General features: G+C 60.8%; 1 protein-coding gene across 1 annotated transcript in view; it reads right to left on the bottom strand.

Moving 5' to 3' along the window:
• Window positions 1-2,263: 2,263 nt before the first annotated feature.
• The window catches only part of SUCLG2 (succinate-CoA ligase GDP-forming subunit beta), a 189,903-nt gene continuing 168,274 nt past the window's right edge, over window positions 2,264-23,892 (bottom strand). The window contains exons 10-11 of the mRNA XM_079122396.1: window positions 12,959-13,079; window positions 2,264-2,432 (exon numbers count right to left, since the gene is read on the bottom strand). Coding sequence (XP_078978522.1) covers window positions 2,317-2,432; window positions 12,959-13,079 — 237 coding nt within the window. The 3' untranslated portion in view covers window positions 2,264-2,316. The remainder of the gene's footprint in view (window positions 2,433-12,958; window positions 13,080-23,892) is intronic.

Raw genomic sequence — 23,892 nt, 5'->3', positions numbered from 1 at the left:
CACTCGGAAATGACCCGGCACAGCGGGCTCTGCAGCTGAGTGCGGCAGGCTCCGAGGTTCCTTCCAGAACAGGCCCTTGCTCCTGGAGGGCAGGTCCTCCCTGCTCTAGGTGAGGTCAGCCTCTCCTCACGCCTCCACATGGGCTCAGGCTTAGGTCTCTGACTCCAAGTGGTCATCAGAGCCATCAAGACCAAATTCCGAGATGCTCTTTAGAATCCCCAGCAGGAAGCTCCTTCCTTCCTTCTACCCTCACCGTCTCCCTCCCTCTCTCCTCTGCTGCTGACGCTCAGCTGGAGGGCGCGTGCTGGGGTGGCCTGCAGTCATTTTGCCACCTTTGGAAATGGCCTGCCTGAGGAGGCGGCCAGCAGTCAGCTGGGCTGAGAAGCAGGGACCAGTCCTGGTGGCCTTGGGTCTCTGGGTCCAGCCTCTTCCGTGACTGGGAGCCACTGCCTTCCATAACACCAGCGCCAGGGTTCTCTGCTGGTCTCTGAAGCTTGAGTCTTTGTCACAAACAGCTCATCAACTCGAAGAAACGAAGTGGTCAGGGGCAGGTTGGGACTCGGCCTCTGACCCGAGGCGTGTTGGGAGGCCGCCGTCGCCCAGGTCCTGGTGTCGTCACCAGCCACGCGCACAGTCCTGGTGCAGCAGGTGCTGGTCTGCGAGCTCCTGGACTCGGAGCCACACTGAGTGCCACGCTGTCCAGGAGTCCTGGCCAGGGTGGAGCCACAGTGGACCCGGTGACCGGATGAAAAGGGAACCACTCTTCTCTGCCCAGGTCTGAAGTCCAGGGCACTGCAGTGCAAGACGCACGCGGGGCCCAGGGCCACCGCCTGCACCCTGCACCTGATCAGGGACTCCTGCAGGTCCTCGGACACAAGGCCACATAGCATCGGGCGCCATGGAGCAGCCCGGGTCACGGTGCAGCTCCCAAGGAGGACCCTGAAAACACAGTTGTGACAAGCAGCACCCGTTTGGAAAGCAGACGCGACTTGCTGGTTATTGACTCTTCCGCTGGACAATCACAGCTGGACGATCACGGGTCCCTCCATCGCCTCAGGAGTGCAACGGGCACAGAGCGAAGTCCAAGCCAGCTGACCGTCACTCACCTCACTGACGAGCTGCAGTCACATGTTTTCACCCACCGAGACCTCGTGAGCCACAAATGGAGGAAAGCGGAGGTGGATCGTCCAGTGGCGTCCGCCCCTGCAGCAAACGTGGGTTTACCCTGGGGCCTTTGGTGTCTGGTCTGTATGTGAGATTCAAAGAACACCACAAGCAGGCAGGCAGTAGGGTGCTGAGGTCCCGCTGGACGGAGGGCTGGTCACAGGCAGGGCCTGGCACGGAGGAGCCCTCGCCTCCTGTGACCCTGCGCTGCCCGTGGCCCAGGCGCTTCCTGGCTCCTGCTGTACACATCCCTGTCTTTGGGACTCGTCTTCTGCCGTAGGCCTGGTTCAACTGCTGCCGGGACAACGAGACCTTGCCATTGTAGAGCGTGAGCTTCCACGGCACGAGGGCCAGTGGTTCAGGCAGAGAGACACTTTGAGGAATGGAACGGTAGAAAATGAGGGGGAAACACTTCTTAGAGTCTGAGAAACATAAGATTTTATTTAAATTTGCATACAGATAAAAATTTACCAAACAAAAACTGAATTCAAAATTTTACCAGGACAAAAATGGACATAATGGAAACACCCACATTCCCTCCGGTGACAGCTTCCCATCTTTCTGCCTTGGCTGGCGGAGCTGGGTGGAGGGCAGGAGAGCGCGGCTCTCCGCATGCCCCAGTCCAACCTTCAGGAAGGACTAGTTACAGAGATTTCTCTGAGACCCAGCGTGCGCCAGCTTGGGCGTCAAAACAGAACCTTCGACTCCAAGCTCACGAGTAAGGCTTTAGTGAGAGGTAAACGGTGCGTTTACAGTAAGGCAAGGCAGGTGCAAGTATGGCGTACGGACGGGGAAAAGCACGAGGAGCCCCTCAGGTCCATGGACGCTGCGACCGTGTGGAATCAGAAACCACACCAACTGGACAGTGCATTAGGGCAACCTGCCTGGACGTCCAGTGGAGCCCCGACAGCTAATGCTGAACGTAACCCGCCTGGGACTCCCTGGGCCTGATTCCTGAGCACTCCCAGGAGGGAGCAGGGGACTGTGGGGCTTTGTTTAGGGAAGAACTCGGAAGCACAGTCAGTCAGGCTGTCTAGACGTCGTCAGTGAGAAAGCTCAGCTGTGAGACTGTCTACGGTGATTCCAGCCACCCCTTCCTGCGCGGAACCCTGCGCAGAGTGGCGGGGGAACCCCCAGGGGGCCACGTGAAGGTCACTTCTTTGCCACGCTGGCCACGGCCTTCTTGGCGGCGTCCTCCAGGTCCGCGGCGGCAGTGATGGGCAGGCCGCTGTTCCTGAGTATGTTCTGAGCCTCCTGCACGTTGGTTCCTGGAAGGGAGAGGGACGCAGTCACGGGGTGAAGTCATGGGGTGGCCCACTGGCTGCAGGGCTTCTGCACAAGGTCCCCACAGCAGTCTCCGCTTTGGGGTGGAGGTCTGGCCTCTTAGTGCACCCCACAGCAAGTTGCTTTTCTCTTCTTTTCACTTAACGTCTGCATCATAAAGACACTAGTAGTATTTTCTCCAGCCCTTGGACAAATGGAAAAGAGCCTCCTTAAGATCACGCACAAAGGCCGCCCACCACCCACTCGAGGACTCTGGATAAGGACAGTCTTCTCAACTGGACTTGGGCGCCGAGGACTGAACAAGGGAAACGGGGCACGCCCAGGTGAGTGGCCCACCTGACCCCAGGGCCTAGATCCGCCATGACTGGCAGAAGAGCAGGGCAGCAAGCAGTCACACTGCACTGGCGAGGGCTCTGCGCTGCTGGCTCTGGAACGGCCCCCAAAGGCTCATGTGCAGGCTGGGTCCGTGCAGCAGGGCCAGGGTGGCGCCTTGGGAGGCAAGTGGATCCCAGGGCTGCTCCTCACCAGGGGCTCGTCCACTGGTGCCGACTGCAGCTCTGGGAGCAGGTGGAGATGGGGTGGGGCAGCGGCTGGGGAGAGGGTCACCGGGCCCCCTGCCTCCCTCCCTCCCAGCTGCCATGGGCTGAGCAGCTTCCCTCTGCCACCCTTCCACCATGATGCTGCGCCTCTCCAGGGCCCAGAGCCGCAGGCCAGCTGGCCACAGCCCAGACCTCCACAGACACCAAACAGACTTTCTTCCTCCAAGCCGTTCCTGCGGGAATCTGGGTCACAGAGACAAAGCGCTGGCTGCTCGGACGCACATGAGGAAAACAAATCTGAAATCTGCTCACAGTCTCCAGTCAAGTGGCCGCCACCTGGTTTTGGCCCACGCTGGAAGTCACCTGTCCTAAAAACCCCTCAGCAGGCTGGTCTGAGTCACGACCTGGCCTGAGCCAAACTCTGAGGATCTGACCGTCTGGGCCCACAGCCCACAGCTCGGACACTGGCAGTCCTGAGCTGCCCACTCCTGCTTTCTCTCTGTGGGGCAGAGGCCTTGAGGACGGGCAGTGGTACCCTGGAGAGTCCAGCAGCAGTGGCTGCCCAGTCCACTTAGCTTCAGGCATGCTCTGGAACCCTCCTGTGCTGCAGTGTAGACGGTGTGAAAGAGTCAGGCGGCAGGACTGAGCTGCCCGGAGACCTGTCGCCTCACATCACCTCCAGAGCCTTATCCAGTGACGGAGCTTCAGACGGGGCTCGCTCATCAACGGGGACGGCCCAGCACGGCCTGGAGAGCCCACCTCCCTCAGATAAAATGGGCGTGGTAAGCGTGTTCCCTGCAGGGCCTCGCTAAGTTGCTGAGGCTGGCCTTGAACTTGAAATCCCCGGCAAGGCTGGCCAGGCAGCAGGGCAGCTGTACTGTGAAGCTGTACTGCCGAGGGGGCTGGGCAGCCTGTTCTGGCTGAGGCTCAGGAGCACAGCTTTAGGGAAACGTGAGCCCCTCAGGGAAGCAGGAGCCCACAGGGAGGGAAACAGCTAGTGAAACCCGCCAGGGGCCACGGGCGCCTGGCAGTCCTGGCACTGGGTCAGCTCGTGCATTCCAAGCGCCTCATCTCCACAGACGTGCAGCTTGCTGCAGTTTTAGCCCAGGTCCTGAAGCTGAGGAGCAGGCCGGGCGGACCTGGCGGGTGTCTGCCGGGACGCAGACCGCCACCTGTGGGAGCGGGTGAAGGGAGAGCCCTCCAGGCAGAAGCGAGGCAGACGGATGAAAGCTAAGCCCGTGGACCTCGTCTCCTCTCCAGAGACAGGCCAGAGCTCTGCCCGCTGCCCTGGTCAGCCAGCGAGGCTTCTGAGTCAGGGTGCCCGGCCCGGTCCCCGCCCTCCCCAGCACCTGGCCCCGAGGATCTGCTGCCGCTGCTGCCAGCACCCTGCCCTTCCGGGGAAGTCCCTCCACATCCTCCGACGGAGGACATGGCTCGGTGGTACTGGGTACCCTGCTGGGGCGGCCTGGCAAGGCCCACGCTCGCCACCTCCTGTGAGCACCCTTCACCGCGCAGGCCCCGCAGGACATGCCCAGGAGGAGGGTGGGCCTCTCTGCTGGCCTTGCGGCCTCAGCGCCCATCAGAGACCCCAGCTGCCTGGGGCGGCCTAAGCAGCGGCAGTGTGAGCACACCGGCGGTGGCCCTGCAGCCACGGGCGGGCTCGGGCCGCCCCAGGACCAGCTGCAGCCCTCTGCACACCAGTGCGGCTCCCTGCACCCAGGCAGGAGGCCAGCCAGAGGCCAGGGGAGGGAGGAGCAGTGGCAGACCCTGCCCTGTCAGAATGCCGACTGCTCCTCGCTCTGCAGCCACCGACATGAATGTTAATCACACTGGCTGTTGTGCTGTGATTACAGCCTTAATTATTAAGCACATCCCAGCAGGCTCAGGACAAAGCAGCACTGGAAGATCTAACACGCCAGAACAGGGCTCAGGGACAGCACTGCGAAGAGACTGGCTCGCAGAGCAGCCAGGACAGACAGAGCCGGCCAGAGAAGGGTGGAGTGAGTGCCGTGAGCACAGGCTGGAGGGTGACACAGGGTGACACAGGGTGACACAGGGCGAGGGAGAGAAGAGGCAGCAGAAGTCGAGGACAGGGAAGGAGACAGGGGACTCAGACAAAAACACAGCAACTGTGGCCCTGAGGAAAGGGGGGCTTGAGATTCAGAGATGGAGGCCTGGAGGAGGAGGGAGGAGGAGGGAGGAGGAGGGAGGAAGAAGGAGGAGGAAGGAAGAGGAGAAGGAGGAGGAGGGGGGAGGAGGAGGGGGGAGGAGGAGGGGGTAGGGGGTAGGGGGTAGGGGGGAGGAGGACAAGGAGGAAGGAGGAGGAAGGAAGAGGAGGGGGGGAGGGGGAGGAGAAGGGAAGAGGAGGGAGGGGGGAGGAGGGAGGGGAGAAGAGGAGGGAGGAGGGAGAGGGGAGGAAGAGGGAAGAGGAGGGAGGGGAGAAGAGGAGGAGGAGGGGCGAGGGGGGGAAGAGGAGGAGGAGGGGGGAAGAGGAGGGAGGAGGGCGGGGAGAAGAGGAGGAGGGAGAAGCAGAGCGAGGAGAGGAAGGGCTGGAACGAGGGAACGACAGAGACGCGTGACGAGACAAGCCTGGCAGGTTACCTGGAGAAGCCAACAGATGTGCTCCTGCCCTCCTTGGACGGCCCTGCTGCCCGCTGACCCTGCCCTGACCCCATTTACCTGTGCTTCCTGGGCCCTGTTGCGAAAGCATCTGGAAAGGAAGGGGGGACACAGAGAAGGGGTACGAAGAAACCAGCAGCCAAGTGGCCAGGCCACTGGAGAAGAGTGGGCAGGGGACGCTGGCAAAGGCTGGCTGGGCTGTGCCTCCAGGGCCGACCTCCAGCTGACAGCCGCCCCGCCCCGATCCCACTCCATTCCTAAACAGACACGGTGCCAGCTGCCCTGGACTCTGACGGGGACCTGAGCGCCCCGGGGGCACGTCCAGCCCTGCGCACAGTGCGAAGGTCGCTGCCTGGCCTACACTAGGGCGCACAGGCAGGGCCTCGGGTGACCGACGGCGCCTGCATCCAGCGAGGCTGCAGGTGACATTCCGGTCTCCACCCGCCCTGACAGTGGACGGGCTCATGTGCTGACTCTGGCTCTCATGGGCGCTCCTCGGTCCAACTGGATCCTCCCGCGGAGGCCGCACGTGGGCCATGCTGAGAGAATCAAAGGGGCTGGAGGGCGGATAAGAAGTAACCACGGGAACGCCTCAAGATGTTCCTGCCGCTGGGCTTCTCCACTGGGTGGAGTGCCAGGGCTGCAGATGGCCAGCCAGGCCCATCCCTCCCTGGTGCTCAGCCTCTGCCATCCCAGGAGTGGAGGGCACCGGCCGAGTTCTGGCCACCAGGGCCCCTGCTCAGGCCAGCCTCCCTCATGCCCTCGAGGCCAGCAGACTGTCTTCAGGACCACAATGCTCATGGAAGCCCGGCGTCCTCCCTTTACAGGACACAGAGCACTCCTAAAGGATGCAGGTGGGCATCCCAGCACTGTGCGCCTGGCTTCAGAGCAGCTGGGTCAGCGTCGTCCACTCCCACATTACAGACGGGACATGAAACACTGTGAGGTTAAGCACCTGGCCAGTCCCCGGCAGCTCAGCGGCTGGGCCTGGACTGCCGTGCCAAGCTGCAGCAGCCACGCGGGCCCCTGGACCTTCAGGAGAAGGCTGGCTGTGCAGGGGATAGTCCAGTCACCGTGCTGGGGCACCTGCTCAGGTCACAGCTGGTGGCCTCAGTGCCTACCACGGTCTGACCACCTAGTGTCCAGGCAAGCCCGCCGGGCCCAGCAGCCCTCTGTCTGTGCTAAGAGCAGCATTCAGGTCCTCAGGCAGCTGGGGGGCATCAGAGGGGCACGTGTGGTGCATAAGAACCGCCCAGAACCGGCTTCCAACACGGATCTGCACGGATCTGTCAATGGCTGCCTGCACTCAGTGACGGGAGTCAGAACCGCAACCTGGCAGCGGGGCCCCAGACCCACAGTGAGCGAGTCCGTCTGTAGACAGACAGACACACAAACGGAAGGTAGGGAGGTGGACACGGACATAAGACAGGTGTACAGGTGGGTGGGTAGATGCAGGAAGGAAGCTACGCATGTGTGCACACAGGCAGAGAGGCAGTAGGGGCAGAGAGAGGAAGGTGGACAGGCAGGAAGGCAAGCAGGAACGCCAGGGGGAAGAAGAGAGAACAACAGGGAGGTGGATGGGTAGGCAGGTGGGCGGGGAGGTAGCTAGGAGGACAAGGAGAAACAGGAAGAGAGAAAGGGACACAGGTGTGTGGGCAGGCAGGTGCATGCATGGGCATGTGGGTGGGTGGGCGGTGGACAGGCAGGCAGGTGGACGGATGCAAACACGAGGAACGCAAGAGGGTGGGGGCAGGCGGATGAGTGGATAGGAGGCGGGCAGGTGGGAACGCGCGGTCTGTGAGTCAGGTCTGTCCTCGAGGATCACGCTCCCTGTGCCTGTCTCCCTCCTGCCTTCTCCAAGCCACAGGCCGGGAGCCAGGTTTCCGGGCACCTAGGCACGCGTCATGGCGTCTGCCGTGTGGAGCCGTGCTGTCAGAGGCAGCGATGTTCTGGGAGCCTGGCAGTGCCGCGGCCATGCCTGCAGCCCTCCTGACACGCCCGGTCTGACATCCACCACTGAGGAGCCCGTGGAGCTGGGACAGCCACCCTTGGCAAGGCCAGGGTTCTGGTTCTTCAACCCGGCTCTGCTACACGACCCGTGAACCGCTTCACAGACAGGGAGGCTGCCATTCTGAACCTGGCAGTGCCCCGAGACTGCAGGACCTGGGCAGTGCTGCATCTCACAGCTCACAATATTGCACCTGGCTATGACCAGGGCTAAGGACCTGGGCAGTGCTGCGTCTCAGCTCACAATTCTGCACCTGGCAGTGACCCAGGGCTAAACACCTGGGCAGTGCTGCGTCTCACACCTCACAATCCTGAACCTGGCTGTGACCCAGGGCTAAGGACCTGGGCAGTGCTGCGTCTCAGCTCACAATTCTGCAGCTGGCAGTGACCCAGGGCTAAGGACCTGGGCAGTGCTGCATCTCAGCTCACAATCCTGAACCTGGCTGTGACCCAGAGCTAAGGACCTGGGCATGCTGTGTCTCAGCTCACAATTCTGAACCTGGCTGTGACCCGGGGCTAAGGACCTGGGCAGTGCTGCGTCTCACAGTTCACAATTCTGAACCTGGCTGTGACCCGGGGCTAAGGACCTGGGCAGTGCTGCGTCTCACAGTTCACAATTCTGAACCTGGCTGTGACCCAGGGCTAAGGACATGGGCAGTGCTGCGTCTCACAGTTCACAATTCTGAACCTGGCTGTGACCCGGGGCTAAGGACCTGGGCAGTGCTGCGTCTCAGCTCACAATTCTGAACCTGGCAGTGACCCGGGGCTAAGGACCTGGGCAGTGCTGCGTCTCACAGTTCACAATCCTGAACCTGGTAGTGACCCAGGGCTAAGGACCTGGGCAGTGCTGCATCTCAGCTCACAATCCTGAACCTGGTAGTGACCCAGGGCTAAGGACCTGGGCAGTGCTGCATCTCAGCTCACAATCCTGAACCTGGTAGTGACCCAGGGCTAAGGACCTGGGCAGTGCCGTGTCTCAGCTCACAATTCTGAACCTGGCAGTGACCCAGGGCTAAGGACCTGGGCAGTGCTGCGTCTCACAGTTCACAATCCTGAACCTGGTAGTGACCCAGGGCTAAGGACCTGGGCAGTGCTGCATCTCAGCTCACAGCTTCTTGTTCGGGGAGAGTCCACGTGCCTGGGACCCTCACGTGTCATGGCTAAGACCTGGGCAGTGCTGCATCTCAGCTCACAGCTTCTTGTTCGGGGAGAGTCCACGTGCCTGGGACCCTCACGTGTCATGGAAATACAGCTGGCCTGGGCCTCTGGGGCGGAACCACTCCACCAGTCCTGGGACGGCTCTCCCGGGCCCCAGCAGGTCCAGCATCCAGGGTGTGCAGGTGCCTCGACGGAGCCCAGGCGTCAAGGTGTGTGACAGGCTGTGACGCTCATCGGGAGGAGAGCCTGCGGCAACTCTGCTGGCTCCATCCCCACCAGGCCTGGGGTCTCTCGAAGAGGGGACGCGTACATGCCGGGGTCTGCTGGACCTTCCTCCACACCTGCCGGGCGTTCCCAAGGCCGACCTGACCGTGTGCCCGTGTCTGAACGCTCCCTCTGCGGCTCGCTCTGCGGCATGCTGTGCTTATGGCTCGGGGATGTCCCCCAGAGGCCCCTGCTCTGGAAGCGTGGTCCCCAGGGTGGTGCTGGTGGCCCAAGCTGGAAGTGGGGCCTGTGGAGATGGGCAAGTCTGGGGGCCTCACCCTGGGAGGGACCCAGCAGGTCTCGGGGGCAGGATCGCTTCCCTCATGCTGGAGCTGTGAGAAAGAGCTGCCTGGCCCCCCAGTGCCAGGGACCTGCTCCAGGTGCCCAGTGTGTGACGCCCCCACCATCACGCCCCTCCAAGCAGGGCAAACGCAGCTCCAGAAGTGTGGCTGACCAGACTCTTCCTGACAGATCAGTCAGCCTCGGGTGACCTGTCAGGGAACCGGAATGGATCGATAAGTGACCTTTCTCTCACTGATTCTGAACACACACGGGGGAAACGACTAGGCAATACGGACAGCAGGGAGGAGGCCGCCAGGAGACTGGGGAGGCAGAGGTGGAGGCCGAGGGGCGTAGGTGTTAAGGACTCGGGGGAGAAACAACATTCATGCTGCAGAGCGACCTGTCCGCGTGCGCAGGTGCCGGGAATGGGCTGGCCTGCGATTCGCGGGGCTCGCCCTGCTGCTTTCACGAGCTCATCCTGGAACCCCGAGGACCCAGCAGAAAGGCAGAGACGGAGCCGAGGGCTGCAGACTCACACAGCCAGAAGACAGACCGAGAGCAACCCCTGGAGATACCGGCGTGTCCACGCCAGGAACTCGGAGGACACGGGCAACCCCGCGGCTCTGTCCTGTGACGGCCCAGCTATCAGTGGACTCCTAGCGTCTCCCTCGTGTCCTCCTGTACACATTTCACAAAGGAAGCCCGATGCTCCTTTCAGACAGTCTGTCCTTTGCTGGAGCCGGAAGCGCACGCTTCCCTAAGCATGTGGCTGGACCCCCGGCAGCGGCTCCTCAGTCACAGCCCTGCCTCGGCCGGCAGCTCTGTTCCCACCAGGCGGGCAGGCGCAGGTCACTACCGGTCGCCGTTTCCAAGGAGGGGACGCTCCTCTCCCACCCACAGGTGAGACGCCCGTCGTCACTGCGTGGGGGGCAGAGCCTGGTCCCCAGACCCCGCGTCACACGCGTGGCCGACAGAGGGCGACGTTCCTCCTTGGACAGCTCCAGCGCGCCGCAGTGGGCCCTGGGGTCTCCAGGATGTGGACAGTGAATGTGTGAGAACCGGTGAGGACGCTGCGTCTCCCAGTGGCCACCGTGCAAGGAGAAGGGCCGCTTTCCCACAGGAAGTGGGCTGCGCAGGGACCCTGCCCTGTGGCTTCTGAACACCCAGCACTGCCGGGCATGTGCAGGAGGGTGACCTGAAACCTGCAGCCTTCTGAACCGGTGACGGCAGGGGCCCCTCAGCCAGGCCTGTCCACACATGTGGAGGTGGAGGCCAGCCTCCTCAGTAGGCTGCCTGGCCGGGACGCGGGCTGTGTGCTCGGGGCCACCTGGGAGGGGACCTCACCTGCGGGGCCTCCGCACAGTGCACATCTCAGGCACAGGTCCTGCCTGCTTCTCGGGTCCAGCGCAGAAGAAGAAGTGCTGCTTTTAGTCTCTTGGCAAAATTTAAAGTGGGGAGATTTTCTTTTCTAGGAGTGCGCGAACAACTAACAATCACGGTCATTCTGTGCTGACCACAGAGGCCCAGGGAGGAAGGAGGAGTCCACCGTGCTGGGCTCCGGCTGCTGGAACTCCGCATGCCGGGTGCCAGTAGGACCTGCTGCTGTTTGGGACTTGCTCCCTGAGAGGTGTTTGTGACCCCAGGCCGCGGCAGTGACCCCGCAGACAGCGCGGCACCCCGCCTTCTCCAGCAGGGTGCAGAGGACCCTGCCGATCCCTCGGCCGTCCCTGGGCCGGTCAACCACAGCTCCTTGGCTGGCTTCATGGTGCTGGTCATCCCACACTCTGCCAGCAGGAGCCCTGCCTTCTCGTCTCCTTGGTGGCCACCGTCCCAGGGAAGGGGCGCAGCAGAAAGCGAGAGAGGCAGGGGCTCTGGGCCTCCCGTCAGGACGGGGAGGCCACCAGGGTCACGGTGTCGCGGGAAGACACCTGCAGGGAGCCTGGGGAAGTGCACTGGGGGCAGCTTCCTGAGTGGATCTGCCTCTGCCGACAGGTGACGGGCAGCACTGCAGGGTGCGCCTCATGCCAAGGGGCCTCAGAAGGTGCGGGGTCCCGGGGTGGACAGGGCTCCCCAGCCATGGTGGGAGCTGATGGTGCTGCCCTCGCATCTGCACACGGTGAGCGGGTGAGGAGTCATGGGCCAAGCGGCTGCCGCGGAACCTGGGCCAGGATGGGACCGGCAACCCGGCTCTTTACCACCTCAGGCTGGTAAGGGACATGGCAGGTACGGGTGATCAGAGAAGGCAGTTCTGAGGCTGCCACACTGCAGCGCTCTCTGCACCCGGTGGCCCTGGGCGGCCTGGGACCCAGGCTCCCCCACCTGCCGCGCCCTGGGCTGGTGGCTGCGGGTGGAGGAGGAGCCCAGGGCCCACCTTCCCACGAAGCACACGGCCCTGGGGAGCAATGGACGAGGAAACCGCTCAGCCCTGGTGTCTGACTGGGTTTTCCCAGCAAATGAGCAAAGCGAGTCCGTCACCTCAAGGACAGCCATCGACCGATTCGTGGCTGAAGATAAAATTCATACTCTAAACTGAAACTCAAATTCTCAACAGCTGGCACCTGCCACTGTATCTTCCCCATCCTGAAGGAGACGTTCCTACGGGGACAGAGAGCAACCAGGGGGAGTTTCAGGCGATGTCGTCGAACACGTCACCTCTGGGAGGTGTGTATAATGGCAATGTTCAAAAGTACGAGAGCACACGCCCAACTGAGCCCGGGAAACTCTGTTCCGTGCAACACAGAGCGACGAAATTTAAGACGGGTCAAGGAAGTTCACTGAGGGAGCTGGGAGTCCACGTGAAAACTTGCCGTTAGCAAAGAAATTCTGCTGGACTCAGCCCAGTATCAGAGAGAGTCCCTCGGACGCGGAAAGATGATGAGAAGCTCCTGCTACCCCAGGGCCTGCTCTGTGGGGTCCGAGTAGACTTCGACCACGGCAGCACAGCTCACGGGCTTCAGGCAGAGGCCCGCGTTGGGAGACGGAGGATCTGCACACCCACAAGCCGTGGCCCCGCGCTCTGCAGCGCCAGCGGCTGCGCCAATCACAGGCTGAGAATAGCACGGGTCTCCACTCCTTCAAGAGGGAGGACCTCGTTCACACGCGTGTTGCTACCGGGTGATGCTATCGCGGTTACACTGACACTCCCGCACGCCTCACTTGTAAGTTAGACTTTATCACAGACGTGTGCACGGAACATAGTGTGCGCAGGGGCTGCTTGATCTGGGTCGTGGGAACCCCTTGGGGCCACTGCTGCACGTAAAATATATGCTGCACATAAAACATGTAAGAAAAACATAAAATGCAAAAACAGAATTTTACCACGGAAAAATGAATGAAAATATTTTAAATTCCAAGTAATACTTGTTACCAAATTAATTTCCTGATCAGTGCCGTTAAGGTGTCATCGCTGACTGATAGAATCCAAGGCCAGTGAACGCTGTCCAGGGTCCTCAATCCTAACGAGTCCGGGCCCAGACCCAGAGCCCGAGGCCGCTGCGCTCCCACTGACTCAGGAGCAGGGCCTCCCAGAGCCTGGTGCGCAGACACACACGGCACGAGGCCCACCTGACCCGCCAGAGGGAGGCAGGCGCGTCCACTGGCTGCCTCGCTGCAACGCCAGCCCCAGACCCACTTCCACTCACCCTCCAGACGCACCACCAGCGGCACCTTGAGTTCCAGCTCCCGGCAGGCCTTGGTGATGCCGTTAGCGATGATGGCGCAGTTGACGATGCCCCCGAAGATGTTGACCAGGATGGCTTCCACCTGGAATCAGAAGCAGACACGTCAACGTGGCGGTCCACGGCCCAGCAGCCGCGGCCCAGGGGAGCGAGGCTGGGGCCTCCTGGCTCTGCGCGGGACAAGGTTCAAGGAAGGACCAGCGGTGCGAGGAAGGCCATCAGGGAGGACTGAGGACACCCAGGCCGCCCTGCTCGGGCCCTGCCTCTCACATTACGTGCCTCCGTCTCCCTGCCATGCCGCACACCCGTTTCCCGCTGTCCTGGTCTCATCCAACAGTTCAGGTGGAACTTACTGGTGAGTGTTTCGTAGGAACGGGTAAAGAACCCAGCTCCCCCTTTCAGATCAGAGGTAACTGGATCATCTGAGGTCGCAGGCTTCTTGAGAGACTCAAGCCCGTGCCACCTTAAGGAAATGAGGGAAGTCCAGCCCCACGATGGAAACCCGCCTGTGCCCCTTTCACAGACGAAGGCGGGCGAGACCCAGGAGAGGCACTTGCCTGGACTGGGTAAGCAGGTGTCCGACAACCCTGCTCGTTAACAGGAAGGAGCTGATGGGTACACTCCTCACGAGACTGGACACGCCTGCGGAGAGCAGCTGTCCGTCCAGTGCGGCATCAACGCCCAGCCACGGAGCCACACTGAGCCCCACCAGGCCCGCGGCAGGGCACCCAGGCAGGCACTGAGGCCAGCCTGTGACCCTGCCACCACACACCGCGTTGACCACCTCATAGCAAGGGCGCCGGACAGCACTGCAGCCTGACCAGACGGTGCGCATGAGTCCTGGATTCCTTTCCAATCCTCCTGGGCCCCGTGCTTCAGCGAGCACACTCCCAAGAGCAGCGGACTCCAGGGCCTGCTGGGCAGGCCAGAGCAGCTGGGCAGGAGGCAGGCCCAGGACTTCTGCCTACCTGCCCCGCAGGGCAGGGGTCAGCTGGGGTCAGTCTCTGGCTGCCTGGGGCACAGCCTGTCTGGCCCACAGGATGTCTCCGTCCTTGAGCCACAGTGAACTCTCGTGACCCCCTAAAGAGAGCAGGTGACCCTGGGACCCCATCCTCGGTGCTGGCACTTGGGTGGGCCTCAGTGGCCGCCAGCTCCTGTGTGGCCCCCAGGCAGAGACTCCTGGTGTTAGGCAAGAGAGGACACTGAACACAGCACTTCCCCAGGCACTGCACCTAAGTGCTGGCCAGGCCCTCTGCTGGGGCGGCACAAGGACCTGCACCTCTGTCCTGGTCTTGCTCACCGAGGAGCCACCCAGCGGACAGAGCACCCGAAGGGGTGCAGGCCAGCAGGGTGGGGAAAGGGCACCTGCTAGCTCCTTCCATCCTCAGGGCAGGGCGAAGGACAGTGCTGACAGCACTTCCAGAGGAAGGGAAGAGAGTGTGTCAGAGAAAGAGCCAGAAAGGGCTTCTGAGGAGCAAGAAGGAAGTGGTAGGGAGGAGAGAGAGGGAGGAGCAGGAGGGGGAGAGAGGAGCAGGAGGGAGAGAGGGAGGAGCAGAGAGGGAGAGGGAGGAGCAGGAGGGAGAGGGAGGAGCAGGAGGGAGAGAGGGAGGAACAGAGAGGGAGAGGGAGGAGCAGGAGGGAGAGGGAGGAGCAGGAGGGAGAGAGGGAGGAACAGAGAGGGAGAGGGAGGAGCAGAGAGGGAGAGGGAGGAGCAGGAGGGAGAGAGGGAGAGGAGCAGAGAGGGAGAGGGAGGAGCAGGAGGGAGAGAGGGAGGAGCAGAGAGGGAGAGGGAGGAGCAGGAGGGAGAGAGGGAGGAGCAGAGAGGGAGAGAGGGAGGAGCAGGAGGGAGAGAGGGAGGAGCAGAGAGGGAGAGGGAGGAGCAGAGAGGGAGGAGCAGGAGGGAGAGAGGGAGGAGCAGAGAGGGAGAGGGAGGAGCAGGAGGGAGAGAGGGAGGAGCAGAGAGGGAGAGGGAGGAGCAGGAGGGAGAGAGGGAGGAGCAGGAGGGAGAGAGGGAGGAGCAGAGAGGGAGAGGGAGGAGCAGAGAGGGAGAGGGAGGAGCAGGAGGGAGAGAGGGAGGAGCAGGAGGGAGAGAGGGAGGAGCAGAGAGGCAGGAGGAGGAGCAGAGAGGGAGAGAGGAAGGAGCAGAGAGGGAGGAGCAGGAGGGAGAGAGGAAGGAGCAGAGAGGGAGGAGGAGAGAGGGCGAGGGAGGGGCAGGGAGGGAGAGGAAGGGGCAGGGAGGGAGGCAGGGAGGAGCCGGGAGGATGCAGGAGGCAGAGAGGGAGGAGCAGAGAGACTGAGCAGGACTCCCAGAGCGGCTGTCTTGGAAGCGCAGCAGGACTGGAGTGGGCTGGCAGCTCGGGGCGGCTTGGCTGGGGGCTGGGAGTGCACCGCAGACCAGGGCTGCCTCCTGTCCCTCTGGGACATGAACTGCTCAGTCACAGACTTTAATGGAAACCGGATTTACCGCGCGCTCTGGAACAGTCTCTATAATCAATGACGATGATCTGCAGTCTCAGACTGAGAGGGAAATCACAGCAGTTTGAGAGAAAGCCGGTGACGCCCTTGTTACCACAGAACATCTGTAGAAGGCCGACGTCCAGCACGGCTCACACGACCGCCCCGCATGACCACTGAGTGTGATGACATCCCCAGCAGCTGCCGGTGGTCCTCGTCTTGCTTCTCCTGGCAAGGCGAGTGCCCGGCAGCAGGCACGGCAGGTCTCTGAGCACAGAGATGTTCCCAGCAGGCCCCGAAGTGCTCGGGAGCAGGCACGTTTTCCTGAGCAGGCGAGAATCAGGAGGGCTGCTATTTACTGTTTCACAAAGCAAAGACCATCGGCGAGGCAGCCGGGGTGCCAGACAGGGGGCAGGGCCAGGTCCCGGCCGCCCCGTGGCCTGCCTGTGCAGGTGGCTTTGCAAAGCATACCTGGTTACAGATCGTACTCACAAATGGTGAATTTCAAAAGAAAATGAACAGCCTTCATTTACCAAGCTCCTCTCAGCCCCACGTAAACCAACCCTGAAGCCCTCCTGTTGGAACCTGGGTCCACTCTATCTGATGAATGCTGGGGATCCTGCCCGATGAGGTCACACGCACAGCATGTCCCAGGACTGGGCTGCTCCTTGGGAAGGTGACCGGAGGAGGGATCCGCAGAGCAGAGCAGGTGGGGACACACCTATGCACAGAGCTGGGTGGGCTCTGGGCGCCTGTGAATTCTTTGCATCTGAAACTTGGTCTGACTGTGCAGAGCCCTGGGCCGAGCCCGTGACCTCTGGAAACTGACACATTCAGAAGCAGGACACAAGCGCCACGCTGACCTGTGCTGGGCAGGGGGCGGGTGGTTTTCCAACAAGCTGTGCATAGAATTTGCACGAGGTGGGCGTCACAGAAGGAACTGAAGTCACAGAACCACGGGGCTATGGTCTGTCTGCTGTCCAACGTCCATCAGCCGGCCACCCAAGGAGGTGCCAGGGCAGTGCTGAGCTCAGCCTGAGCGTGAGCAACCGCCTACCACCCGACATCGCACGACTGTACTGAGCCAAGCAGACAGATGCGCAGGCCCTGTAAGGGCCAGTGCTGCCGATGGCTCCGGGAAGAGTGAGCCACCCACGTGTCCATGCAGTCCTGAGGGCCAGCTCTGTGCCAGGCTGCATTCACCACCGTGCGTGGGCAGCACCGAGCTGCAGGACAGCTTTGAAACGACATGAGAGTGCCCAAACGTGTCTGAGGCTGCAACTGTGGCAACGGCTCTCAGGGCCTGAAGCCCTGGGCACCAAGGGACACAGGACCCTCCCTGGGGCAGCAGGCCTGTGCCTGTTGAGAGGGCAGCTCTCAGGGCCTGAAGCCCTGGGCACCAGGGGACACAGGACCCTCCCTAGGGCAGCAGACCTGTGCCTGTTGAGGGAGGACAGTCAGGAAGGGGACCGACAGATGGAGGGAAGGGAGGAGGCCTGGAGACTGCAGAAGGCACAGGTGGGGTCCAGGACAGAGCCAGGCTGTTTTGACAAGGGCAGATCATCAGGGGCCTGGGCTTGAGAGGAGAGGGTGGGTAGGAGGCAGTCCCCGGCAGGGTCAGCCCTCTCGGGGAGGGAGGGCTTGAGGCCCAGGGCTCTCCGACTTGGAGGCCAGGAGGGAGCCTACACACCCACTGTAGCTATGCTGACAGGATACACTCCCGCTTCTGCTTTACGGGTGCACCGAGGCCCAGGCAGTGGGCAGGCCAGCTCTTAAGCACTTGGTTCACACCAACATCTGTTCCACATGGCCCTCACATGGGCAGCCTGGAAGGTCAGTGAAGCACATCGGGTGACCTCTGCTAGGGGTGGCCAGTCAGTCCTTTGGGTGTGGAGGGGCAGATCCTCTCAAACTGCACCACCTGTCACTTCAACGTGGAAGAGGTTCTAGACAAAAGGCGAATGAAGGAGCACAACTGTGTGCCAATAAAACTTTATTCACAAAGACGAAGAGTGGGCCAGGTCTGACCCACTGGTGGCCCGGACCTAGATGTGACTCGGGCCAAGGCCTCCAGTTTACGCACACACCCTGACGCCCCATTCCTTGCAGATCTGCTATCTCCTGGTGGTGTACTCGTCTTTCTGTGTGGCCACTGAGGATGTTAGGCATGCAGGCTGCAGTGGTGGGCGGTCACATGAACAGGCCCGTCCCGACTCCAGCCTATTCCTTTAAAACAATGCCTCTGCTTCATCTCCTGGCCCTCCAAGCATTGGCTGACAGCAAACAAGAACTTCCACAGGAGGCCGGCGACTAGCCCCAGTCATTGAAACGGTGCAGCGTACCCTGTTGCACGCACCCCCTGCCCAGGGAGGCACAGGAGGCCTGCATAGCCCTGTCTCTGTCCCCCTTGGCCGGCCCGGCAGCCCCACTGCGGTGGGCACGGGGCTGGTAGCACTCAGGCAAGAGTTCCCGTGGCTCGAGACAAGGGCTGGGGAGATGTGTTGTTGCAGTCTTAAACTCGTGATTTTAATTCCGAACGCTGCTGCTCTTGCTTAAGCATCTGTTTTTGTGGAACAGTTTTTCTCTTTTGTTGTTGTTTTTATTTTCCTGCTGAATTCTAATCATGTCTTCTAATCCATTGGCAACCAACGAAGGAAAATAAATGGTGAAGGAAATTAGATGCAGCTTAGATAATTGATGTTTGTATGCCTAGCTTTAATAAAAATACTCTGCTAAATTAGAGGGGCGTCTGCACGATTCAGTCAATAAGGAAGTGACTCAGGTGAGGAATTCAATCCTAGGCTTTGCTGTAATCCTACAAATAAACCGACGAATCAGTCCAACGGGGAGCACATTTGCCTTTGCTGAAATCAGGGCAGGCTGCTGGGTTGTGCCCCACAGACATCGAAATCGTGGATATCTGTCCACCAAGTCCTTTACAGACAATGGTGTGTGTGCATATCACCTCCGCGCATGCCCTGTGCTCCGAGTCACCTCTCAATGACGTGTAAGGCCACATCTTCTGTGACGCTATGCTAATGGTGTGCCCTGTGGTGTCGGGAGTATGTATCCAGGGCAGACACGATTTATTGAGGTTAGTGGAATCCAGACGTGGAACTCCGTGTAAGAGCCGCTGTGTATTCTTTGTACAGAGGTCAAGAGCTAAGGGCCCCCCACATACCTGCTAAGGCCATATGAAAAGAGCGTTCTTTGAAAACCACCCATCCTTTTCATTTCTTTCAGGGAAAAAAGAAACACTGTCAGTGAGCTCTCAGTCCATTCCGAGATCTCGGCTTGCAGAGGAAGCCTCTTAGACACCTCCCCAGGCCGAACAATATTGTGGCATCTCAAACTCATCAGTCGAGGAAATCCAGCCATCTTACTCTCCCTCTGTTGAACTGACGGCATGGAAATGACACTTGATGGATGGACCCTCGCAAGGGATGCTCTGACTGAGCCAAGTTCCCACTTGGCGTGGCCGGGCCAGCCTGGGGAGGGCGGCTAACTCGTCTTCACCTATCCAGTCTTTTCATGAATTCCTCCTCCCTACACCCCATAGTCTCCTCACAAGCGAGTGAAATCGGTGGAGGATTAGGATTTTTGAGGGCTGATTTTGCTGGGTGCCCGGAATTAGGTACGATGACCTTCCCCTTACACAAACACAGAGCTCAAGGTCACCCAGGCCGGTGACAGGGAGGTGCTGAACGGGGCCTTCACAACCTGTGCTCCTTCCCTGCCCTCTGCAGCTGGTGACTGCCGGGTTAGCCAGGAGCCCAGCTCCACCCTGGCCCTACTTCCGAGGTTCGAGCAGGTGTTCCTGTATCCTGTTTCCTGGAGTCTACACCTCTTCTGCTTTCGAATTTCACTGCTCAGTTGACACTGATCAGAGGTAGGATGTCTGTGTGATTCTGTGGACTGACGAGGAGCTGCCCAGAAGTCCTGGCGTGCTGGAGTGGCCACAGGGTAGACACCAGGGCCTGGCCTTCAAGACCTCAGCTCTGCCTGCTGGAAGAGATGTGCTCGCCAGCCCCACTCCCTCTCCCGACACCACGGAACTCACACCCCAGCACCGTGGATGTTCCCATGGAGAAGCAGAGCCAGGGACACGTCACCAGCAGACCCCAGGTGGCGGGTGGACCCTGGAAGCCACGGTCCCCTGTCCTTTGGGGGTGGAGAGTCGAGAATGGGATAGGTCACAACCTGGTCCTTGGGCAGACGTGCAGCCTGTTGCAGAGGCAGCTGTGGGTAGGCAGAGGCTGGCAAGCCTGCTGTGCGCAGCCCCTGACCAGAGGGTGGCCGGCACGCGCGTATCCCTGGAGGTCAGGACGCCGTCTGCTAGGGCTGCCCCTTCCTTACCCCTTTGCCCAGGCACTCAGGGGTAAGGAAGGCCAGGTGACACCCAGTGAAACTGCACATCAATTACATACAGGGGAGGTGATGGTAGGCTAATTTTAAAACGATTATCTCTATTTTCTGAATTTCCACCAATGTAAAAGAATTACTTCCGTAATAAAGAAAAGATGCTAATGGAAAGTTAAAAAAAAAGTAAAGGTATAATCAAAGAATCTGAGCACAGACCTGCCAGCACCACGCAGGCCCCAGGCACTGCACATTGCAGACACTGGTTTACTTTTAGCAGGTGAGCACCACACCATGAAGTAATAAGGCCACATTCTTCCCAAGCAAGTGCCTGTCCCCCTTGGTCAAAGTCTCTGGAAGCACATTCCGTGAAGAACACCTGGTCATACAGTTGGGTCCCTTCTCTGTGAGTGTCAGCAGGGCATCTGCATTCCAAACGCCCCCCGCCATGCTGTCACTGTCTGCACACATCAGTGGGTCGAAAATCTGACCTCCAGAGAGAGGCCAGGAGGCTGGGAGCAGGCGTGCATGGTGCAGGGATGGAGACGGCAACATGCTGCTGTTCAGGCCAAACTCACAGTGCAAAGCAAAGTGGAAGGCCTGCCCTGTCCAGAGCGGCCTCCGCGAAACCTGGCCAGCGTGCAGTGGGTACGGGCTCTTCCCCTGGCACCTGCAGACAGACCCGGCCAAGCCTGTGCCCACCGCCAACAGGGCCCCAGCAGGGACACTCTGAAGATGGAAGAGTGCCGGCCTTGTGGCCGAAGGGGAGGGCCGAGGTGGCCCGAGGGACTCCCGAATGTGCTCCTCATCTGCCACAGGCTTTCAAACGAAGATCAACCACAGTCGCGATCATAAAATCATGTTAGACGTTCAAAATGGGGACAGCAAGGCTCTTTATGAGCACCACATGTTTACAAGAGTGTAAAAACTGCCGTACTGTATAATTTGAAACTAAAAGAATGGGATTTGGTCAAATTGTTTCACCAAGATATCAAAAGGCTTTACCAGAAAGATGCACCATTCTGGCTTAGGAAGTGGGCTCCTAGAAGGGACGCAGGAAATATCCGGATGCAAACCATCTCCTGGCACACCCGGTGACCAGGCAGGAGGGCCTGCGGCTTGCACGCAGCATCTGCGTGCACCGCCATGGGCGACCTCGGTGCCACCTGCACGCTCACCAGCACACTAGGACACACGCCACCCTGACGGGTGTGGACGCCACTCCAGGTCCTCAGTGAGACTTAAGAGCAACCACCAGGGCACTGGCCACCAGAGAGGCCCCTCACTAATCCCAAAGGGGCCAATGCCTGCGGTCTACTGCTGCAGCAGGATGGTCTGCTCAGGGTGGCTGTGGCCACAGGAAAGGAGATGAAGCTTCTGTGGGCGACGTCTCCTTCATTCACGACCAACATCAGTTAAAAAATACCCAGCTGAGCAGACAGAGCCAAGACTTAGGGCCTCACAGATTCACACCTCACACCAGACCAGTGAAGGCAGATTTAGTCAACAACAAATCCCACGGTGTCTGTAAATAGCAAGCCCAACGTGAAACGAAGGTGGCATTAATGGTTCTGTGACTCTTTATGCATCTGTTCAAACAAACCAATCTGATCATTTAGATTTCTGGAAAAACAAAGCATTCAGAGATTCGTGTCCAAGATCAAAGACAACTGCCCAGTCGCAAAGCAAGAATACAACTTCAGCTGAGAGCTCAACTCAGAAGCTCTACTTCATAGACCAGATGCATCCTAAAACTCCTTTAAGCAGAAGAGTTTAAAAACAAACATGCGGGTTGCTACTTACAGTGAACCCCCCCGGGGGAGGCTTCTTTTCAACAAGTTTTACTACCTTCAGTCCCCGCTGTATTCACCCAGAAAAATGGCCCCCGGCCCCAAAACCCCACACCAGAATCTTGTTCTTCAGTGTCACAAGTTTAAGTGCAGGAACATCTGGGTGCCCCAAAAGGGTCACCCCCGAATGTCGCAGTGACAAGAAGGACATTCCCCGGGGACCAGGGCTCCTCCCAGCCCCCTGGGCAGGACTGGCACCTGCGACTAGCTGCAGTCAGCGAGGAGGGCCCCAGAGCTCAGTCCCACCTCCTCAACGACACGCCGACCGTGCCCTCGCTCGAACCTCATTCCGAGACCCCTGGCACCCCCGTCTGGGCACGGTGGCGGCCCCAGCTGGTGCCAGTTGTTAGCAAACGCCCCCGACGCACAGGAAAGCACTCCCACCTCTGCGGGGATTAGACGCAGCACCACTCTGGTCCCCAGGGTGTCCCCAACCCCGCGGGTCGCACTGTCTCCCCACAGCAGACTGCAGCCAGAGCTTCTGGAATATTCTACTCCTTGCAATGCCTCTTGGGCACGACCACAACCCAGCACATGGGCCCGCGTGCTACGGACGCTCTGTGCTCTTCTCTGTGCTCGGCCCACCTGGGGTCAGGGAGGCAGGGCTGCCCTGGTGGCTGCTGCCCCCAGACGCGTCCCCGGGCTTCCAGGACGTCTCCATTACGGGGCTGCTTGCTTGGAGAGGTGGGGGCCCAGGCTGCAAGGCCAGCAGCCTGACCCCAGCCCCACGCGGACACAAACCTCGTCCTGGCGGAGGGCTCCCTGTGCCACACGTGGACTGACACTGGTCTCTGTCCAGAGCAAGCAGAGCGTCCTATTTCATCCACCCTTCCTGGAACCTGGGGGCCCACTTCTGGTCATTTCCACCCTCTGCACGCAGACCCAAGGTCAGGAGCCACGCGCAAGATCATAGAGAAAGTCCCGGTGTGAGCCGTTCAGCCAGTGCCGGGTCCTTCCGGGAGGAGGCTGGCACCTAGGGTCTGAACCACGGCTTATCGGCTGTCTGGATCCACGCCCGAGTTCACGGCAGAAACGGGAAAGCAGGCCCGAGCTGGTCCCGCCCATGACGAGCCACGAGCTTCCAGCCCCACCGCGGCTTTGTGCCGGAGCCCGCGGAGCAAGGACTGGACCCCCCAGCTGCCCCGCTGCCTGCAGGAGGGACACAGGAGACCCTGGCGAGCAGAAGTGTGTGTTGGCGGCCAGCCCAGAGGTGACCTTGACTCCAGGACACTCGGCCAGGAAGCAGCTGGGACGAGGCACCAGGCGGCAGAGCCGCGCCCACCAGGGAGGAGACAACCCCAGAGGCACAGCCCAGGGACCCACCTCCTCCGGCCACAGCCCTCCTGCCTGCAGTCACACCTGTGGCCCTACCAGGATAGGGTCAAGCCTCCCACCGCCCAGTCGCTTCACTCTGAGCCTTCTTCCCTGTGTCGCACAAGAGCCTCTGGGGCCCCTCGTACCTCAACCGTGATGCCTGACTGTGGAGCCACCCCACAGTGGGACAGGCAGAGGGTCCCTGCCACGCCACCCAGTGATGCTCCAGAGCGCCAACAGACAGCGGGGGCTGACTGCACTGGCTGACGTGGCTCCATGCCACAGCTCCTCAGGGGCACGTGACATTGTGACATCCTACGGAGACTGCGCTTTAACCAACCCCCAGAGGGCTGATCATCAGTGGAGACTCCAGCCCTGTGTGCTCAAGCCAGGCAGGTGGACAGCTGGCTACGGGGGTCTTGGGCCACAGCAACAGAAGACACTGAGGAGCCATCAGGTCGTGCCTTTCTCAAAAGCAGCCGCCGCTGTGAATCCACCTAAGTGTTGCCATGGGAACATGGCCTTCTGTGCCCAGGCCTCCCATCGCCCAGGAGCCAGGGCCTGGATCCTCAGGAACACCGAGCGGGCTGGGCAGAATACGTCCAGGTGGTCCTGCACGCTCAATGCCCTGGCCGGGTATGCGCCACCTGCACAACCCAGGGCTTCCCAGGCCAGCGCCCCATCTCCCACCCCGCGTTCTGATCTCATGTCTCCCTCAGGGACCTGCACAGTGGGCACCTGCCGCAGTTCTGAACAGGAGGTGGGGCAAGGCCAGAAGAGCCGGTGAGCGCGTTTGAGGGGGCCCAGACTTCCTCAGCTGGGGGAGAACAGGGGCCCGCGTGCTGCGGTGACCCCAAGGCCAGGAGCCGCCGCGAGCGCCAGCCACAGCGCAGACCTGGAAGGAGCCCCCGAGGTCCCACC

Source organism: Sciurus vulgaris, assembly GCF_902686455.1.
Source record: "Sciurus vulgaris genome assembly, chromosome: 19".
Lineage (NCBI taxonomy): Eukaryota > Metazoa > Chordata > Mammalia > Rodentia > Sciuridae > Sciurus > Sciurus vulgaris.
This window is presented reverse-complemented; position numbering and strand designations above follow the sequence as displayed.